At 39.7% G+C, this 19,697-nt stretch overlaps 7 protein-coding genes across 7 annotated transcripts; all 7 read right to left on the bottom strand. All coding sequences in view use genetic code 12, as the record gives it.

Moving 5' to 3' along the window:
- Positions 1-28: 28 nt before the first annotated feature.
- KGF56_002055 (uncharacterized protein) lies at positions 29-3,910 on the bottom strand (the record flags this gene model as incomplete). Its single annotated transcript, XM_049323243.1, has 1 exon — positions 29-3,910. One exon carries the CDS (start codon positions 3,908-3,910, stop codon positions 29-31), a length of 3,882 nt encoding a protein of 1,293 aa, XP_049180844.1.
- An 835-nt stretch (positions 3,911-4,745) lies between these two features.
- Positions 4,746-5,237, bottom strand: KGF56_002054 (uncharacterized protein; the record flags this gene model as incomplete). The annotated part of the gene is made up of 1 exon (XM_049323242.1): positions 4,746-5,237. One exon carries the CDS (start codon positions 5,235-5,237, stop codon positions 4,746-4,748), a length of 492 nt encoding a protein of 163 aa, XP_049180843.1.
- A 349-nt stretch (positions 5,238-5,586) lies between these two features.
- Positions 5,587-7,696, bottom strand: GBP2 (single-stranded telomeric DNA-binding/mRNA-binding protein; the record flags this gene model as incomplete). The annotated part of the gene is made up of 2 exons (XM_049323240.1): positions 5,587-7,044; positions 7,673-7,696. The coding sequence occupies 2 exons, from the start codon at positions 7,694-7,696 to the stop codon at positions 5,587-5,589; spliced, it is 1,482 nt and encodes a 493-aa protein (XP_049180842.1).
- Positions 7,697-8,500: 804 nt separating this feature from the next.
- On the bottom strand, positions 8,501-9,559 carry KGF56_002052 (uncharacterized protein; the record flags this gene model as incomplete). The annotated part of the gene is made up of 1 exon (XM_049323239.1): positions 8,501-9,559. One exon carries the CDS (start codon positions 9,557-9,559, stop codon positions 8,501-8,503), a length of 1,059 nt encoding a protein of 352 aa, XP_049180841.1.
- Positions 9,560-10,741: 1,182 nt separating this feature from the next.
- PEL1 (CDP-diacylglycerol--glycerol-3-phosphate 3-phosphatidyltransferase) lies at positions 10,742-12,730 on the bottom strand (the record flags this gene model as incomplete). The annotated part of the gene is made up of 1 exon (XM_049323238.1): positions 10,742-12,730. The coding sequence occupies one exon, from the start codon at positions 12,728-12,730 to the stop codon at positions 10,742-10,744; it is 1,989 nt and encodes a 662-aa protein (XP_049180840.1).
- Positions 12,731-14,778: 2,048 nt separating this feature from the next.
- Positions 14,779-16,359, bottom strand: KGF56_002050 (uncharacterized protein; the record flags this gene model as incomplete). Its single annotated transcript, XM_049323237.1, has 2 exons — positions 14,779-14,980; positions 15,071-16,359. 2 exons carry the CDS (start codon positions 16,357-16,359, stop codon positions 14,779-14,781), a joined length of 1,491 nt encoding a protein of 496 aa, XP_049180839.1.
- Positions 16,360-16,780: 421 nt separating this feature from the next.
- Positions 16,781-18,610, bottom strand: KGF56_002049 (MFS transporter; the record flags this gene model as incomplete). Its single annotated transcript, XM_049323236.1, has 1 exon — positions 16,781-18,610. One exon carries the CDS (start codon positions 18,608-18,610, stop codon positions 16,781-16,783), a length of 1,830 nt encoding a protein of 609 aa, XP_049180838.1.
- Between the last annotated feature and the right edge of the window lie 1,087 nt (positions 18,611-19,697).

The raw sequence follows: 19,697 nt of genomic DNA, 5'->3' as shown, positions 1-19,697 counted from the left end.
TCTATAAATTGCTACGAAATGTCCATTATTAGCTTGCAAAAGTGTCTACTTGAAATTCGCCAAAATTAACAGTTTGGTTTAAAAGCTGTGATAATTGAGCAATTGATTCATCTCTCATGACTTGATCAATGGCACCTGTCTTGACCACATCATCATATAAAGTGGCATCGTCACTACAACCACCACCACCACCAAACTGTTCCTCTGGAGAATAAAACATGTCATCCGCATCAGAAAATGAGTGACTTTCACTACTTCCATTAGTCAATGTAAGTATACTACTATTCTTGTTCACTCCTAATGGTGTCAATCGTGAAAGTTCTTGAGTGAGTATTCTCTCATCATCATCATCATCATCATCATCATCATTGGTGTTGTTATCTGAAAACTTCAAATCGATAAGCTTTCCCAAATCAGAAGCATATTGAGATGGAGTCAATGATTCAAACGACATATCGCGAGCTAAACGTGGTTTTGGCCATATTTGCTTTTCTGTCATGGGAGATCTAAGAAACGCAATTTCGGTGCTTTTATGAAGTGGTATGGGGAAGGTATTTGTTGTGATGGGTGTTGTAGGAACAGTTGAGAAAATCAGTGTTTGATTCAGTGATTTCCTTTGCTTTCCTAAACTCCTTCTACTGATAAATAAGCGCTTTGTTGATGAAGATGATGATAACGATGATGATAAAGACGATAAATTGAGTTTGACCGGGAGTTTGGAAGGTATATTAGCAGTATAAGCAACAACATCGTCTTTATCATCGACTTGCTGACTTGATACTTGTGGGAATTTTCCAGCTTTTTTGTTCAAACAGATGGAGCTCTCTATATTGGTCAACTCCCAATTTGGCTCTTCATCACTAATGTCTTCATCTATACAATACAATTGAAACAGTTGTGATCTTTGTTTTAAAATTATGGCAACATCATCAAATGTCGAGACTCTCTTTATTGTGCATGCTGGTCCAAGCGTAGGATCGACAGTTGATAAAGAAGCCATATCCTGAAGCAAGTCGTTCCTATAGAGGAGTTGAAGATTAGGCGGCACTTCAATTAAAGGTAATTGCTTATGAGTTTGACTGTTTGTATTTGTATTTGTACTGGTTTTGGTATTGGTTTTGGTTTTGGTTTTGGTTGTTTCAAGAGAGCAATCAACCACACTGCTTGATGACGAGTCTGCTCTTTGTTTCAATATTGGCAATGGCATTATCACGCCTTTGTATTCTGTTTTCATACCCCTTGGAATAAACGTATTTGGAAGGTTTTTCTGATCGGCTTTGCTCTTGGTAGTAGGAGGCGGGGCTGGTGGTTCATGTTTCTTCTTAAACAACTTGTTGATCAATGACTTTTTTCTTTTCAAATCGTACCCTTTCAATTCATGTTTATTTGTCTTTTGCAAGTCACCATGTGGTGGTGGTGATGGTGGTGATGATGATGATGATGATGAAAGAAGTATTTCATTCTTATTTATCAGAGTATTGGCTTTTTTAGCTTCTATTCTGATAGGAGCTGCTATAGCTTGGTTTCCAATATAATTTAAAGCCATCTCATTCGAGTTAATCAAGCATTCAGTGATTTGGTTAAACGTTTGGAAAATATGATGATAGGTTCTGGCGACTTGAGCTCTCAAATAACCTGTTAATCTCAAAGCAGGCACTAGTTCATTAATATGTTCTTTACCGCATTTATTGTAACCTGTAACCTGTAAAGTATCCCTGTCATCAATAAATACAATTTGAAGTAACAAGTATACATTTGGATGAGTTTCGAAATATTGCGGTACATCATCAATTTCCATATTCAAAAAAAGAACAAATGGAGATTGATAAGTTTCTTCATTGTGTGACTCAATGTCATGAACAGTATAGTAAATGTTTACTTCCTCATCGTTTTCTTTGAATAAATGAAAAGAAGCTGTCTTTTTCAAAATCTTTGCCCTGTTGATCAAGTCAATAATTTGATGAGGCGAATTGTTATATAGTTGATAGTTCTTGGTGAAATCTTTTGACTCTAGTTTAGCTGATGAATGATTTAGAAATCGAATGCATTCTCGTTGAATGTTACTTGCGTCTAATGTGGAATAAGCTGATACGATAACGTCTTCGATATTACACCAATAAGATACTTCCATTGACGGGAAGGAGTCAAAGTTAGGCAATGGTTTTTCATTGATCAACGAATGCATAAGCACATCTGGAATGGACAAGGGTATTCCATCATCATCATCATCATCATCATTTTGTTTCAGATTGTTGTTTCCCCCTGTATCTTTGAGGAATAACAAGCAGTCGGAAAACACAATCAATATTTCCTTTTGTCGAGGCGAGGTTACTTTTATATCAATCAATTCAAATATCCCAATAACTTTTCTTGTTAACCAACCATATTGCAACTCTGCGGGCCAATGGGTAGCTAGTTCAGTCAAAACTTTCCCCGTTGGTGTAAAAAATCTCTGTTTCAAATCCTGCTCATTAAACGTATCACTTGTTGTTTCACCAAACGCTTCAAATACTTGCATTGCAGAATGGAAATGTTTTTCAATAATAGAAAGCTCTTCATTCGTCTCCATCAAAGTTTCAAAGTTCTTTGCTTTAATACTTTCACTTTGTATTTGCTCATATAATCGATGCAAAATCATTTTCAATTTAGGTAGTTCAAGTAAAGAGCCGGTAACAATTGAGTCTATTTTCCGTACGCTATAGCCTGAACTATTGATGACAGGGTTATCGAATATGCTCTTCTTATTATTTTGACTAAACTTCATTAGCGTTGGGTAAAACTTCCTCACGTTTGCCTCATGTCGTATAAATGGTTTGTAAAAGTACGGCACTATGGTGCCGATTGCAATAAAGATCTCAACATAGCTAATCTGATAAGCTTTTAGTAATGCATCATTGAGTATGCAATTGATTCTTGTTATTTCATCAATTGTCGGGGGAAATATTCGATTCAACTTGGATATTCCTATAGTGTTTTTGGTGGATGTGGTATTCTTATCCAAAACACTTACTCTTATCGGGATTATAAGGTTCTGTAACAAATCAGCCAACTCTATGGTAAATTTGGTTTGAACTGCAACAAGTTCGTCAACCACGGCTCGTATTTTTTGACTATTCCCTAATGATGGAGCTTGCCGGAGTTTTGAAGGTGAAGGTTTGTACATTGTTTGCACCAGCTCCGGGGAATATTCAAGCAAGGGATCAAACAATTGGTCTAGCTGTTCACCCAATAGAGACACCAATCGGTTGTTGTCATCATCATATTCAGTGTTGTTATTGTTATTATTGCTATTATTTTTATACACCACATCAAAAACAAGGGATTTTACAAAGTGGTCTTGTAACAATCCCAAATCTAGTAGTTTCCTCCCCATTGTCTCTGGTGTTTGATTGCAAATCAATTTCATATTATTTGCCAAATTCCCCGCGTTTGTTTCATCCCACATGGGCAACTTGCCCATCTGTTGATGGAAATTGAACAATTTGTTACAATTTTTCAAATTCAGTATTGCTAGAGCTCTTCTCACTAAGGATTTTTGATACTTGACCAACAAATTCTCACAACTGGGCCAGAATCTCGAACTTGGATTTAGTTTCATATCTAAATATGTTGATAATCCATACTTTGTAATGCATTGAGTAGATATCTTTTCTGTTTGTGGGTTCTTATAGACTATGGTTATCACAGTACCAAACAATATATCATCGTACCCGACAAATATCGCAGCCTGGTGGAAAATATCCATCCATTGTTCTAAAGGTATTTGTTTTGTAGTTGCATCTATCTTCTTATCAAACTGACCTGAGAGATGCGGGATTACCATCCCTACAAACCGCTCAGCTCCTAGCTCATCTCGTTGGAAAAACTCCTTATCATGTTCTCCAGACGCGTATCTCCTATACACGCTCATCTGATACCAATCAAAGAACCCAAAACCCGGTATTGGCTTCTGTTATCAAGCAAACAAAGTCCACTTTTCAGGAGACAAACAAGCAAAAAACCAAACAAACACGGAAAAACACCAAACACTCTCTCTAAACAATCACTTTGCACTCTGTCCCACTGATCCTGAAGGCTTGGTCTACCCGCTATAGCTTCTTCTATTCCAAGATTCAATGTTTTAGGTTCCATTTTTTTAATAACCCAATTCGGATAAAATGTAAATAAACCCGAAAACGGAAAAATAATTAAAAAAAAATAAAAAATAAAAAAATAATATTTTTACGAGTCACGTGTGTGGCGCGTGTAAGGCACATGATATACCGTATAAATGACCGCACATAATGAGGCTCACTCTTTTGAAAGAAAGAAGAAGAGGCGCTACCGAAGGAGTCATCGGACTTTTCCCCGTCCACCCGTCCACACGTGGGGGAGATCACACGGGGGGATGATACACTATCGAGCGAAGCGAGCTAGTGTCGCTCAGTAGCTCATTACAACACTGACTAGCTTGTACAGCACTATCTCACTCTCAGCAACAACATCTCACTCTCAGCAACAACATCTCACTCTCAGCAACAACATCTCACTCTCAGCAACAACATCTCACTCTCAGCAACAACATCTCACTCTCAGCAACAACATCTCACTCTCAGCAACACTATCTCGCTCTGCTCGATAGTGTTACTAGCTTGTACAGCACTATCTCACTCTCAGCAACACTATCTCGCTCTGCTCGATAGTGTTACTAGCTTCTTACAACACTATCTCGCTCTGCTCGATAGTGTTTCTCGATAGTGTTGTGTTTAGCTCGATAGTGTAACTAGTTTTGGATCCTTAGGAACACCATTTTCGTCAATATTATTCCCAGCAAATTCGCCCCTAACATACTCTAATCGGGCCTCATCAAAACTCATCAGTTTACTCTTCATAATCCGTTTAATTTCTTCCTTTGCCTGCTCGTCTAACCCATTTCTCGGATCTTCTCGAGTCAAATTATTAGCCTCGAGGTCGAAACTCGCACTATTCAATCCATCATTGATATCATCTTGGAACAGAGACGTGTCAATGCTCGTATAATAACCTTGACCCATCCTACGTCTCGTTCTATATCTATCGTGTAACTCTGCCAATTTGAACCTGAAATGAAATAGAAGAAAACATCCTATAACAAGGATCAAAATGATAACGTAATGGGATTTCAAATATGACATCGACGTGGAAGTTGATGGCAGATCTTCACTCGTTTTCACTAGAGCTGGTTCTGAGTCGTTTCTCATATAAATACGCTGACTCATCGTCAATCTGTAACCTAACTTAAGGGGGGGGGGGGGTGAAAAGAAGAGAGCTCAAACTAACTTTACTGGCTTATAATATTTATTTTTCTTACTGTGGGGAAATTTACATGCTTCACTTTAAGCTCCCTTAAAAAAGAACAAAGCCATATAGACACCATGTATCGTTTTCCTACACTATCGAGCAGAGCGAGATAGTGGAGCACAATGACTAACAATGACTAGTTACGACACAATGACTAACAATGACTAGTTACGACGCAATGACACTATGACACTATCTCGCTTCACTCGATAGTGGAGCACAATGACTAGTTACGACGCTACCATAGGTTAAAACTCTATTCTCTCTTTATTCTTGAGTATTTGGTCTAACGGCATGGCTAATCTTGAGATTCCTTCCACCATATTCATAATTGTGTAATTCATTAATAGCCTTATCACTCAATTCAGGCAATTCAAATTGCACAACAGCATTACCACTGGCTCTTCCATCGGCCTGATATTGGATCTGAGCCTCAGCAACTCTACCAACAGTTTCAAAAAGATCAAATAAATCGTCTCTTTGTGTGCTATATGGTAAATTTTCAACATAAATAGTATCGCCTGAAGTTTCATTGCCTCCAGTTACACCTTCTGTAAACTCGGTGTTTTTGCCTACTTGAATAGCTGATGAACCTCCTTCTATTCCTCCTCTTACTCCTCCTGGTCCTGGTCCTGGTCCTGGTCCTGGTCCTGGTCCTGGTCCTGCGGCTGCGGCTGCGGCTGCTGTTGAACCTCCTCCTCGTTCTGGATAGCCTCTGGAACCTCCTTCAAAGTCATGTGATGAACGTCCGTGTCTAGTATCTAATTTCCTTCCTTCTATTTCATAACCTTGAAACATTTCAACAGCGGCATTAGCTTCTTCTGGAGTCTCAAAAACAACAGTACCAAAACCTCTGGATCTTCCCCAGTCGTCCAATCTGACATCTGCTCGAACTACTTGACCTGCTTCTCTCATTATATCCTTCAAAGCTTGCCAATTGATTGAAAATGGCAAGTTGCCAACAAACACCTCTGTTCCTGGCTTGATTGGAGGCAATGAGGGTTTATAATCGTTTCTTCCACTATATCCATAACCTCCTCTTCCACCACCACTACCACCACCACCATAGGATCTATCGTCATATCTCCCCCCGCCGAATCCATACCCTCCTCGGCCTCTTCCACCATATCCTCCATATCCGTAATCTTTCTTCGGTGGTGGTGGCGGATAATCTTGTCTTACAAACATTTGTCTTCCTTGGTATTCATATTTATCATATTTTTCTATCGCTTTGAGAACATCTTCTTTAGTCTTGAATTCAACAGTGGCCATCCCTCTAGATCTACCTTCTCTGGTAACAATATCTGCTCTAACAATATTGAACTCATCTCCAAATACATTTTCAATATCCTTGGACAGAGTATCAAATGGAATATTTCCAATAAATATAGAATTATCATAGTTTCTATCTGACTTGGAACGGAACGAAGACGAGGAAGAGGACAAGTCATCGCCGCGGTAACTTCCACGACTACTGTTGAAGTTCCTCGAGTCTCTTCCATTACCGTAACCACCTCTTCCACCACCGCGGCTACTCGAACCATACGAGTCCCTACTACTTCCGTAGGAGTCTCTTCCTCTATATCCGGAAGAGCTACTATAGTCTCTTTTACCATATGATTCTCTCCCGCTGGAAGTAGTCGATCCCGAGTGTCCTCCTTCTTCGTTATTTCTTGCTCTATCTCTCACAGGAGAACGAGAACGAGAACGAGAACGAGAACGATCCTAATTTAATCAAAATGTTAGCGAAAAGAAAGCAAATCAAAAGCAAAAGCAAAAGCAAAACAATACAAAAAGCAAGCAATAAAAAGCAAGACAAATGTTGACCTTCCTCCTTCCCCTCTTCCCCCTCCTCCTCCTTATCTATCTCCTCCTCCTCCTTATCTGTCCCTTTTCCTCCTCTTCCTCCTCTTCCTGCTCTATCTCCTTTATCTCCTCTTCCTCTTTTATCTCCTCTATCTCCCCCTCCTCCTCCTCCTCCTTCTCATTCGTATCCTCACCCTCTCGCTTCGCTCGATGACACTCTTTCGCTTTGCTCGATAGTGTCAGCAACCCTCTTGGGAGAACACATCTAACTTGAGCCAACCTCCACTCCCATTCTCCACAACTCTCACAAATAGTTAAAAAAAAAAAGTTCCTCTTTTTCCACCATTGATTACCGGAGCAGCCATATCAATAAATATCAACAGCGTCCATATAAGCAACAGTTTCCTCTATGAAGAACAAAACTAACATGTGCCGTCATTGTTATCACCCGCTTTGTTGTTTCATTGTTGTTCTTGCCCAAAAAGAAGAATAAAATAAAAAAAAGAATAAGAAGTAAACAAAAAAATCACTTCATTCAAAGACATACTCTTGAGTATTCATCAATATCCATCGATTCCATTTTTCAACCTCCCTCTCTCTCTTTAGAAAGGTTCTTTTTTTTTTCTCAGCTGGTTATCAAGCCCTCAAAGCCTCAAGTCGCTCAAATTTCCTATATCCGAGTGCAAGTGCAACTACCTACGAGTAACAAACACTTGATAAAAGGTTTGACCTGGTCTCTGGTTAATCCAAAAGGAAGAATCTAACCTTCTATTCCTGTTTTTATATTGGGTTCCACCTTTCGTTGATGGTTTTTGAGAAGAGCGGAAAAAAAAAATGTAGAGGAAAAATTTGCCATTAACTATGTAGAAGGCCACGACCTTATGATTAGAGCGATGGATAACAAGAAAGTGGTTAACACTATCAACACTATCAACACTATCAACAACATCGAGCGAAGCGAGATGGTGTTGATAGTGACTGGAGGTTCTCTATCGAGCGAAGCGAGATGGTGGAGTAGTGAGTATAGGGTCCACTATCGAGCGAAGCGAGATAGTGGAGAAGCACCGACTGCGACACTATCGACACTATCCAGACTATCGAGCGAAGCGAGATAGTGGAGCATTGATTCGCTTCTCTTGGCTCGATAGTGGAGCATTGATTCGCTTCTCTTGGCTCGATAGTGGAGCATTGATTCGCTTCTCTTGGCTCCATAATGGAGCATTGATTCGCTTCTCTTGGCTCGATAGTGGAGCATTGATTTGCTTCTTTTCGCTCGATAGTGGAGCATTGATTCGCTTCTCTTTGCTAGATAGTGGATCATTGACTGCTATCGACACTATCTCGCTTCACTCGATAGTGTCTGTGTTTGGGGTTCCTATTTCTGGGGAAACGGCAAAACTAATCTTCTTTTCACTTCGGTTTCTTTATTGACTTCCTCTTCGCCGTCAAATTTCAATCTCACAAATCCATCTTTTCTATTCCCTACAACAACAGCCGCATAATAGGTAGTGGTATCAGGGTACCGAGCAAGAACTTTTGTTCCATATGCATAGTTCATCAATTCTTCGTCTTTCCTGTCTTCAGGAGGAATTAGTAATATTTCTTTATAATTTGCTTTAAAGGTTTGTCCCGGGTTATTATTTTCATCCGGTTCAGGATCTCGAATCTCAAACTTGATCCCATCGCCTAGTATCTTGACAACTTCACATTGAATCCATTCGTTATTCCGATTACGCAACTTGAAAGCCACTTCGGACCCAACAAATATTGGTTCCAGTGGATTATACTTTGATTGCCAAAAAGATCGACCTATTCTTTTTAACTTCTTTCCCTTGCCTTGACTAGATCCAGCCGAAATGAACTTCAGGTCCCGTTTCTTATCAATGAACGAGCCAGGCGTTTTTACCGAATCAACTGTTTTCAAAGTCTTTGTTGACGATTTTTTCTTCTTCTTTGCATTCTCTTCTTCTTCTCGTTGTAAAATTTCAATCAACCGAGTGAGGTTCTCACATGAAGTATTAATTAGTCTTTTTGCCGTGGCAACATTGGATTTATGATCAACTATATCTTCTTGTAATTTGGTCATCTCGTTGGAAGAAAGCTTGGCTAAGGAGATCCTACTACTATCGTCTTCGTCTGCTACTTCTTTAACTCTTTTCTTCTTCTTCTCCTCCTCCTTTTCCTCCTTTTCCTCCTCCACCTCCTCCTCCCCCTCCTCTTCCTTCTCCTCCTCCTCCTCCTCCTCCGCCTCTTCCCCATCCTCTGCTTTTGCCTCTTTTTCTTTCTCCCCTTTGTCTTGTCCCTTTACTCCCTCCTCTCGACCAGTGGCATACTTTGCATAAATAGAATCAAATGTAAGACTTTCATTTGAATTACAAATATCCTGAAGTGAAGTAACCACAATATCCCAGCTCCCTTGAATTTCCGTATCCATAGTCCAAAACCAAGTCAATAAATAGCACCGCACACACACCGCAGAAACCAATCGCTACTCAAAACAGGTATACCCAACTCTTGTTTCCTTGCCCCGAGATTGTTACTCCATCTCGTTTTTCTTTATCGGGTAATTTTTTCTTTTTCCGCTTTTGTTTACCGTTTTTTTTTTTTTTTTTCAATTTCGGAAAATTGACAGAATTGATTGGAGCTATCAAGGTTCTTCAGGGTTAGTTTTATCAACTATATAGGTTTCTTGTGAGAGACATATAGACGTATACAAGTCTGCGGTTTTAGAGAAGTTGCTTAGTCTTTTTTTGTTTGCCTATTTTGGCCTTTTGGGTGCTATAAAATGCATGTAATAGAGATATGCAATATAGCATCATCTCTTTTAACGCTAATCTCGGAATATCTCCAACTTCGATACATTATACACAATTACAACTACCGTCATCTACAATCCTACGACTCATGCATACTCCGATTTCTAACATTTCTAACATCGTCTATATCCACGCTTTTATACCTGAGTTCCTTAGTGCAAGCCCAATACTTTGCTCGCTATAATAATACATTTGTTCCGAAATGTTTTCCCATTCTCATAATAGAGTCAATTTCAACTATATTGGGTTTAGGTTTGCTTTCCCGCCACCTTCGTAAAAAAATAAGTCTATACTGGACACTCATCATACTCATCTCATCTTCTCCCATGCTATACTTTATAAAATTGACGTTTTTTAAACAGGCAAAGATCAACCACTTGGATATCGTTGATTCAATATGGTTAATGCTGAAAACATTTGGTAGCATATACAACATCCCTCAGATTGTGACGAATTGGTATAATGATAGCGTGTTTGGATTACACCAAAGATGGTTACTTCTAGCTTGGGCTAGTTTTCTATTGCAATTATTGGGGAAATGGTATCATGCCGGATTTGAGTGGTGTCAAATTCCAGTCAATTTCCCTAGCTGGCCAATGATACTAATGAATGGTTTTAGTATACTGATAATCGCTGGACAATGCTTTCTATATAGAGATAAGGGAGGAGGAGGAGATAGTGAAGAAAGGGATACAGAAGAAGATAAAGATTTTCATTATAAAACTGTATAAAACTGTATAAAAAAAAAGAAAGAAAGAACAGGTAAATATATATACATATATACAAATTTTATATAAAGTCTATAGTTTCCCACCGAGCAATTTCACAGCTAAATGTACGCCGTAACTGATTCTTCTATCCTCATCAATTGCATATCTCGGTGGTGGTTCTAAGTTTTGCTGGTCCGGAATCTTGTCCATGGGGTTACCCAGTACAGCCACATCATCACCATTTATCTGGTGTGCTGTTGATAAGGAAGGAGGAGTAGTCGTGGTGGTAGTCGTGGTGGTGGTGGTGGTGGTGGTGGTGGTTTTGGAAGAAGGGGATAATAGTCTTGGTTCAAAGTCGGACAAGTTCAATTCAGTGACATTCTCCATCAAGTGGTTAATTTCCAAAGTCATATTGCGCTTAAGTTGTGGATCTTTTGTAATTAAAATGGCATTACTTTCCAAATCTGAACTATATGCTCTTTTCGTATAGTTTGACGAACCAACCACAGTAATACTGGGATCTTCTTCTTTGGGAACGGTGATCCAAATACCCTTTGCATGGTATGTCCAGCCGCCTGGAGTGTTAACAACCCCGCGTTGCCATTCGTAAACCGTAATTAATGAATCCTTGCCCAATTTCTTAACCGTTTCCAAAAATTTCTTTGCAATCAATAAATAAGCTTCGGGTAGGTAATACGATACACCGGGACTCTTGTAAAATGAATTTGCCTTTGGCGATGCTGTGATTACCTTCCCTATTGCATTGCTATTCATCAACCTATCTTGAATTTGAGGCAACATATTGAAGTACCCGGCAGTAAACCACCATTTAATATCCGGTGAGTTTAAATACGATGATGACAATAGTCTCAATATTGCTGGTTTTTCAGTTGACAAATCTTGTTGTTTGGGGAAAAGTGGAGTAAATTGTGATACTGGATACACTATTGTATCGAAATCCAGATGATTGCTAAACTCGTCAAAAGATTTCAATTCGTGTTGCTTAAGAATCGGCTGCAACAAGTGGCTGCAATCACTAATAAATCGATGTTGGTTCAAATGGGGCTCACAAGTTGCATTAGTCACAGGCCATACTAATTTAAAGCCTTGTTTTAGTTTGTCAGTATGCTGAATTTGGTATGAAATTGAGGATATTGCATTGTGGAGTCTATAGTAGTAATCACAAAGCTGTTTACTCTTGAACAAATAGTAACGATCTTGTCGATTAGTAAAGTAATCCTGAGATAGGTTTGCTCCAGAAAGAATAACCTCTTCGTCGAATCCGTATAGTTTCATATGCTGACACCCCCAACTTTCATTTATTCTCTTTGGTGCTAAGGACTTTGTGATACCCGATAAATGGGGTGTATGGTACATTCGTATATCGACTCTTGATTTACCATATTTTTGTTCCAAAGAAACTAGTAACGAAGCGGAACAAGGATGATGTGGTGCCTCTCTTGTACCTCTTAAACAATCGGTCAATATCGAAACCTTCAAATCGATATTCTTATAAAGCGCCTCATCCAAACAATCGATTAATTCAAATTGAGATTTCCCAATGTACAAGGAGGATAAGAATATTCTTCGTTGAGCATTTTTGATCTTTTTTAGCAAAAGTTGATAAAACTGGCTTGGTTCTTGGATGATTTCGACATCACCTTTGCGTAATAGGAATCTCGGTGCAATTGAATCCAATTGTTGGAATATCGCACAAAGTTTCGGATGGAACTTGTTGATATCGTCTGAGGAGAAACTTGTATTATTCGTCTTTGTAGCAGCAGAAGCAGAAGCGGCAGAAGCGGCAGAAGCAACAGAAGCGGCACAGCTAGTGGCATATGTTCGGTTAAAGAAATAGTTGTAGACAAACGAAATCATGGGGATGGGGATACCTTTAATTGGTTGATCTTGGTGATTATTTGGTCGAAAACTCGAGTTTCCTCTTGTACCAGGATTTGGTTTTTTCCTGAGATATCCTTGCCTGTATATAGCCTCTCGTGACCCTAATGGTAGTGGTGCCAATCCTGGTGGTGCTGATTTAAATGATAAGAATCGTTTACCGCTCTTGGATAAAAGCATCTATTAGAAGGAAAAAAAAAGCCTGTTGGTTGAAAAAAAAAAAAAAAAAGGCTAAAAAAGGAAAGTAAAGAAAACCTTAATCAAAAGGTTAAAGTTGGAAAATCGGGAGGGCAAGATAGATTGGAGATAGAAAGGGGGCAAATGTGGATGAAGGAGGCGTGCGCGCGCGCGTGTGTGTGGGGGGGAAGGACTTTTTGTTTTGTTTCTTAGTCACACCTCTCTATTGTAGTTGTAGTTTTGGATAAAGTTTGTTTGTTACTATCTGGTTCATTAGAAACTTGCTGTGGATGGTTATTTTGTCCACTTTTAGCTAACTAGTTATAATAGATTGTAAAAATAGTAAACTATTGTCTTATTGTGTATTCTTTTTCTGTGATACTAAATTCTCACCTCCAGTAGGTTACAGGTTACAGAAGCAAAATTTGTAACTCTACTTGTCTTCAAGGGGGATATGAAATTTCTTATCGCTGGTTTCAAATTTTATTTTTCTTTGGGTGTAGAAACTTTATCGACACCATCGAGCGAAGCGAGATGGTGGAGTGGTGACTGTGAGGTACTATCGAGCCTATTGACACCATCGAGCGAAGCGAGATGGTGGAGTGGTGACTGTGAGGTACTATCGAGCCTATCGACACCATCGAGCGAAGCGAGATGGTGGAGTAGTGACTATGAGGTTCCCTATCGAGCCTATTGACACCATCGAGCGAAGCGAGATGGTGGAGTAGTCACTGTGAGGTTCTCTATCGAGCGAAGCGAGATAGTGGAGAAGCACTGGCTGCGACACTATCGACACTATTGACACCATCAACACCAACGAGCGAAACGAGGTGGTGGAGTGGTGACTGTGAGGTCCACTATCGAGCCTATCGACACCATCGAGCGAAGCGAGATGGTGGAGTAGTAACTGTGAGGTTCCTTATCGAGCGAAGCGAAATAGTGGAGAAGCACTGGCTGCGACACTATCGACACTATCGACACCTTCGAGCGAAGCGAGATGGTGGAGTAGTAACTGTGAGGTTCTCTATCGAGCGAAGCGAGATGGTGGAGTAGTGACTATGAGGTTCTCTATCGAGTGAAGCGAGATAGTGGGGAAGCACCGACCGCGACACTATCGACATTATTGACACCATCAACACCAACGAGCGAAACGAGGTGGTGGAGTGGTGACTGTGAGGTCCACTATCGAGCCTATCGACACCATCGAGCGAAGCGAGATGGTGGAGCAGTAAATGTGAGGTTCTCTATCTCGCTTCGCTCGATAGTGGCGCATCTAGAAATGGGTAAACATAGGTGCCTATAGAAATGGGTAAACATAGGTGCCTATAGAAATGGGTAAACATAGGTGCCTATAGAAATGGGTAAACATAGGTGTCTATAGAAATGGGTAAGCATATAGAATTGAGTAAGCATATAGAAATGCCTAAGATTAAACTTGTATAGAAATGAAAGTGTGTATATATAGAACTGAAAGTGTGTATATATAGAATTGAGTGTGCTTTTATAGAAACGGGTACGTTTAAGCTTATATCGAAATAAGTGCTCTTATACAGAGGAACAAGTGTAAGCTTATATAGAAATAAGTGTTCTTCTACAAATGGGCAAGTGCGCTTATACAAAGGAATAAGTGTGCTTCTACAGATGAACAAGTGTGCTTCTACAGATGAATACGTGTAGTCTTATATAGAGATGAGTGAGCATGTATAGAAATGGGCAACTATGCCTCTACAAATGGGTAAATGTCCATGTCTATTGTCTTTATCTATTGCCTTTATCTATTGTCTATACTTTTGGCGACACACCAGTTTTTAAAACAAAGTTCAACACTGGAAAGGTTGTTAAACTTGTTTCCTGTCTCTTTTTTTTGGGAAATAAAGAATAGAACAGTCTCGGTTAAATAATAGATCCTTAATGGGCTAGTTGTGCGTCCTTGTCAGACTAGCGACACTATCGACACCATCGAGCGAAGCGAGATGGTGGAGTAGTCACTGTGAGGTTCCCTATCGAGCGAAGCGAGATAGTGGAGCAGCACTGACTAGTGAGACTATCGACTAGCCACACCATCGAGCGAAGCGAGATGGTGGAGTAGTCACTGTGAGGTTCCCTATCGAGCGAAGCGAGATAGTGGAGCAGCACTGACTAGTGAGACTATCGACACTATCGAGACTAGCGACACTATCGACACTATCAACACTATCGGCATTATCGGCACTATCGGCACTATCGATACTATCGTCACTATCTAGCTCTGCTCTATAGTGGACTAATCAGTGCTGCTCCACTATCTCGCTTCGCTCGATAGTGTCGATGGTGTCGATAGTGTCGATAGTGTCGTCATTTTACCTCGCTTTCCCACTTGCTGCTTTAATCACCAATACATCACCATCTTCAACGAGATACTTTTTCCCCTGTTTATGCTGTTTCCCACTAGTCTTTAACTTACCTTCATCAAACTCATCCACATCAACCAAATCGTCCCATTTGTAAACTATCGCATTGATGAATGTTTTTTGTAAATCACTGTGAATCAACCCTGCTGCTTCAGGCGCTAAACTGCCCCTTCTTAAACTCCATTGTCTTGCCTCCAAAGGACCACATGTATAAAACGAAATCAAATTCAATACCGTTTTAATCTCTTCAACTACTTGCAGAATAACCGAGCCTCTTGGATAAATTGTTTTGTACTTTTCCAATTCTTCATCTTGTAACTCGTTTAATCTTCTTTCATGCTGGGCACTAAACATAATCAACTTGTCTCCTGGGCAATTCTCCAAGATCCAATTGGAAACTTGCTGGTAATACTGGTTTGTACCTGAACAATAATCATCTTCTGAAACATTAAGTAAGTAAACAGTAGGCTTGGCCGTTAACAAGTTCAACCCATTAATAATGTCAATCTCATCATCGCTCCATTCTCCATTGCCATTTGAATAGCTGATAATCTTCTTCCCATCATACAACACATCGCTCAATTTCTCCAATACACTCATTTCTTCCTCTCCTCTCCCAGTGGCACTTGCGCCTCCGCCTCCGCCTCCTCCGTTGGGCTTTTTTTTCATTTTCCTCATCTTCTCTAAATGACTTTCAATTATTTCCAAGTCCTTCAAAATCAACTCATCATTAACCAAAATCATATCTCTTACAGGATCTACCCCACTTTCTTCCACATGTGTAATATCGTCATCAACAAATCCTCTCACAACTTGTAATATCCCATCTACTTGTCTGATATCACTCAAAAACTTGTTGCCCAACCCAGATCCACTATGTGCATTTCTCGTTAACCCAGCAATATCCCATATAGTATGATTCGTTGGTATACTTCTATTCAGACGAAATATCTTCATATAATGCAGAAGCTGGCGCAGTAACGGCGCCTTGATAAGCGCCTTTTCTGGCTCTATAGTTGCAAAGGGGTAGTTTGCAGGATTGCCTAGCGTACTCTTGGTCAAGGCTTGGAAGAATGTCGACTTGCCTACATTGGCTAGCCCAACAAGTCCAGTGGATAAATTGTTAGAAGGTCGCCCTAACCGTTTTTTTAATGTCTTATCATTAGCGACACCAGCAACCAGCGGCGATGGCTTGGCCAATTGAGGTCTGGTCCGGCTGAAAGCTCGTCGTACAATTAACATTCTTCAAAAATCCCTGGGGGACGAAAAAGCCTGAAAAAAGTGAAAAAAGTGAAAAAAAAAAAAAAATGGAGGATGAAGAGAAAGATATTATCAACTCAAGGTGTGCTAGAGATGTAACATAGTTTCCTATAGGTAGGTAGGTATAGAAGGTAAGAGGACGTTGAGTTGAGTTGAGTTGACTTCACTTGAGGTTTGCTATTATATGCATGCAATTTTAGTATTCAGCCTTATACTTCAAAACAAAACAAAAAAAAGCCAATGTGTTTTTGCTTTTGGTATTAATTACTAACCGTTATACTCTACAAGACTCTATTCCAGGGTCTCACATACCCCCCCCCCCCCCCCCTCCCCTCTCTCTCTCTCTCTCTCTCTCTCTCTCTCTCTCTTTCTTCTTTGTTTCCTCCTTTCTTTTATTAACCGTCTACTCCAATACAAATGCGTATTTTGACTTTTTTCTTATTCTTTTACCGTAAATGTAAAATAAAACCGGTACAGGGATCATGATAGCTCCCAAACATCCCAATAAAGTACTAGCCCATTGAACCTTCATATTGACAAACATTTGCTTTGCAAATAATGGGAACGCGGCTCCAAATGACGATCTGATAAGTGTGTTTCCTGCTAAAGCACTAGCTGCATAAAATAAATAACAATCAATGATGTAATTGAAACATGGTAAGAAAATCAACATCAATCCATTACCAATGAAGGCTGCTCCTATGGTGGGAACTATCCAATGAACATGTTTGGCGTATGCACCAGTCCATCCAAACCAAAACATTCCAATTGTAAAAGTCACCGATCCAATCATTAATGGAGGTAATCTCTCCTCTGGTATCGGGGTACCATTATTTGCTTCCGTTTTCTGGTTGTATCGTTTTTCATAATAAATAATAACACCACAGCCTATGAATACACCAATCAACATTGAACAATATGGTAGTTCCCCAACACCTTGACTCCATCCGTATTTCCCAATGAAAACCAATGGTAATGCAGTAAGGAACAAATAAAGTATCCCATAAATGAATGCATTATAAAGACTAACCAAAAACAAAATGGGTTCGGTGAATAGCATTGTTACTGGTCTTGTAATATTGTTTTCACAGATTTCCTTCAAATCTAACTGGATTTCCTCCTGTGGGGCATAAATAGCCCAGTTACCCGTCCTTCTCCTTAACTCCTCTGCGCGTCTCTTCAAGATCATAGGATGGTGAGTCTCCTCCAATATAAATGTGTTCATAAGTAATGCCAATACACCAATAATACCACAGAAATACGATGTCCATCTCCAACCCAAAGCGTGATTCTTTACGGTAAAACCACCCATAATAGGGGCAATCATGGGCCCTCCGAACAATACAGTTGCAAACAAGGTAATCGCGGTACCTCTAGTCTGTGCCGAAAACATATCTGCCATAACAGCGGGTGCAACAACCAAGGGAGCTGCCCCAATGAAGCCAGCAAAAAAACGACAAAGCATAATAGTTTGTATATCTTTAGCAGTAGCCACGGCAAATGAAAAACACACATAACCGAAACAACTTGGTACCATGATTGTCTTTCTCCCAAATAGTTCCGATAAAGGTCCATAAATAACCGGCCCAGCAGCAAACCCAAACACATATAAAGAAGTAGTCAATGCAGCGACCGAAGTACCAATGTGATATTTTTTCATTAAATCTTCTTGAGCTTCAGCAAACATTGCCGAGCCAATAGAAACACTAAACGCACTCACCCCCACGGCAGCTGTGAAGAGCAACTTCTTACGAAAACTAAAATTAAGCGGGTGTTCTGGGTCATCTTTACCATCGAATTGAACAACATAAGGATCTCTTGAACTGGCAGGCGGCGGAAGATGTGGCCTACCGTTCCCCATTGGCGGTAACGGCTTAGATGAGTTTGACGCAACATGAATTAATGCATCATAGTTTGTTGCTTCTCGACTAGCTTTTCTTTGTAGATTAATATTTGTTTCAACTCGGAATAATCGGTCTGTATCAGAGACACCAAGAGGCGCTGTTTCCTCATTAAATGACTCTATTCTATCATCGGACTCGGACTCTTGGTCCTCGTCCTCATCACTGTAGCCTCTACTACTATCACTACTTCTTCTTCTTCTTCTTTTTCCTTCTTCGCCATCTCTATCGACACCTATATTTTTCTCCTCATCTTGGCCATACTCATTATCCGTTCTAGACGAGAAACTTTCTGACCTCAGTGGTTCTGGCAAGACTGAAGCCGTTTCCATTGATATTGTTATATTCACACACTCAAAGAGCCAAAGATGTCTACAAATACTCTACAACATTGCAACAGCATAATATACACACACACACACATATATATATATATATATATATATCCCTCTTCCAAGAGTAAAAGTCTTAGGAAATATGCAATGTTTAATTTATCTATTGTTTAAGAGATTTTACTGCTACTTCTTCTATAACCGGTTATCATATTTATTAAATGGGAAACTCTTCAATAGGCCTGTTCTTGTTTAGTATGTAAGATGTGTTAGATTTTTTTAGATGGATTATGAGGTTGGTTGCTCTCACCAAAAAAATAAAAAGCCTTATTCAATAGAAAGCAAAACAAAACTAATTGGTACAAGGCATTAATAACAAGCAAGGACATTTTCTTTATTACATTGTTGATGTAATGATGTACATGATTTCATTGCATTTCTTTTGAAACAAGGAGATACAAAGGAGATACCATTTTTCTTTGAATAAAACACATTCTACGAAAAAGAAAACAAACAATCAGTAAGATCTTATTCTCGAGTGTGGGAATACTCAAGGACTAATTGATATTAGTCATGTCTACAATTTTATGGTATCATTTTCGGTATGGTTTTTTAAGTTGAATATGCTTCTATGGCTATAACAACGGACTTGTTAATTTAATCGGTCTTAGATCCAATAAGATTTGTTGTTTTTTCGGTTCATCTTTAACTCCGCAAAAAGGAGTTAATTTTAGGTGCCGACACTGACCAGAACGACACTATCAAGCAAAGCGAGATAGTGGAGCACACTGACCGACACTATCTAGCTCTGCTCGATAGTGTTTCTCGATAGTGTTTCTCGATAGTAGAGCAACACACCGTAGCTTGTTACAACACTATCTCGCTCTGCTCGATAGTGTTTCTAGTGGAACTACAAGGCAGGAAAAAAAAAAACTGTGCGACTTACCCCGAATAGTTTAGTATATGTGCGTACATTTAGTATAGAGCCGGGGCCAATATCAAGCAGAGCGAGATAGTGGAGCACACTGACCGACACTATCTCGCTCTGCTCGATAGTGTTTCTCGATAGTGGATCAGCACTCAGTAG

This window comes from Candida oxycetoniae (genome assembly GCF_023343755.2).
Source record: "Candida oxycetoniae strain CBS 10844 chromosome Unknown scaffold13, whole genome shotgun sequence".
Taxonomy (NCBI): Eukaryota; Fungi; Ascomycota; class Pichiomycetes; order Serinales; family Debaryomycetaceae; genus Lodderomyces; species Lodderomyces oxycetoniae.
Note: the sequence above shows the minus strand (reverse complement) of the source record. Positions and strands in the feature narration are given on the sequence as shown.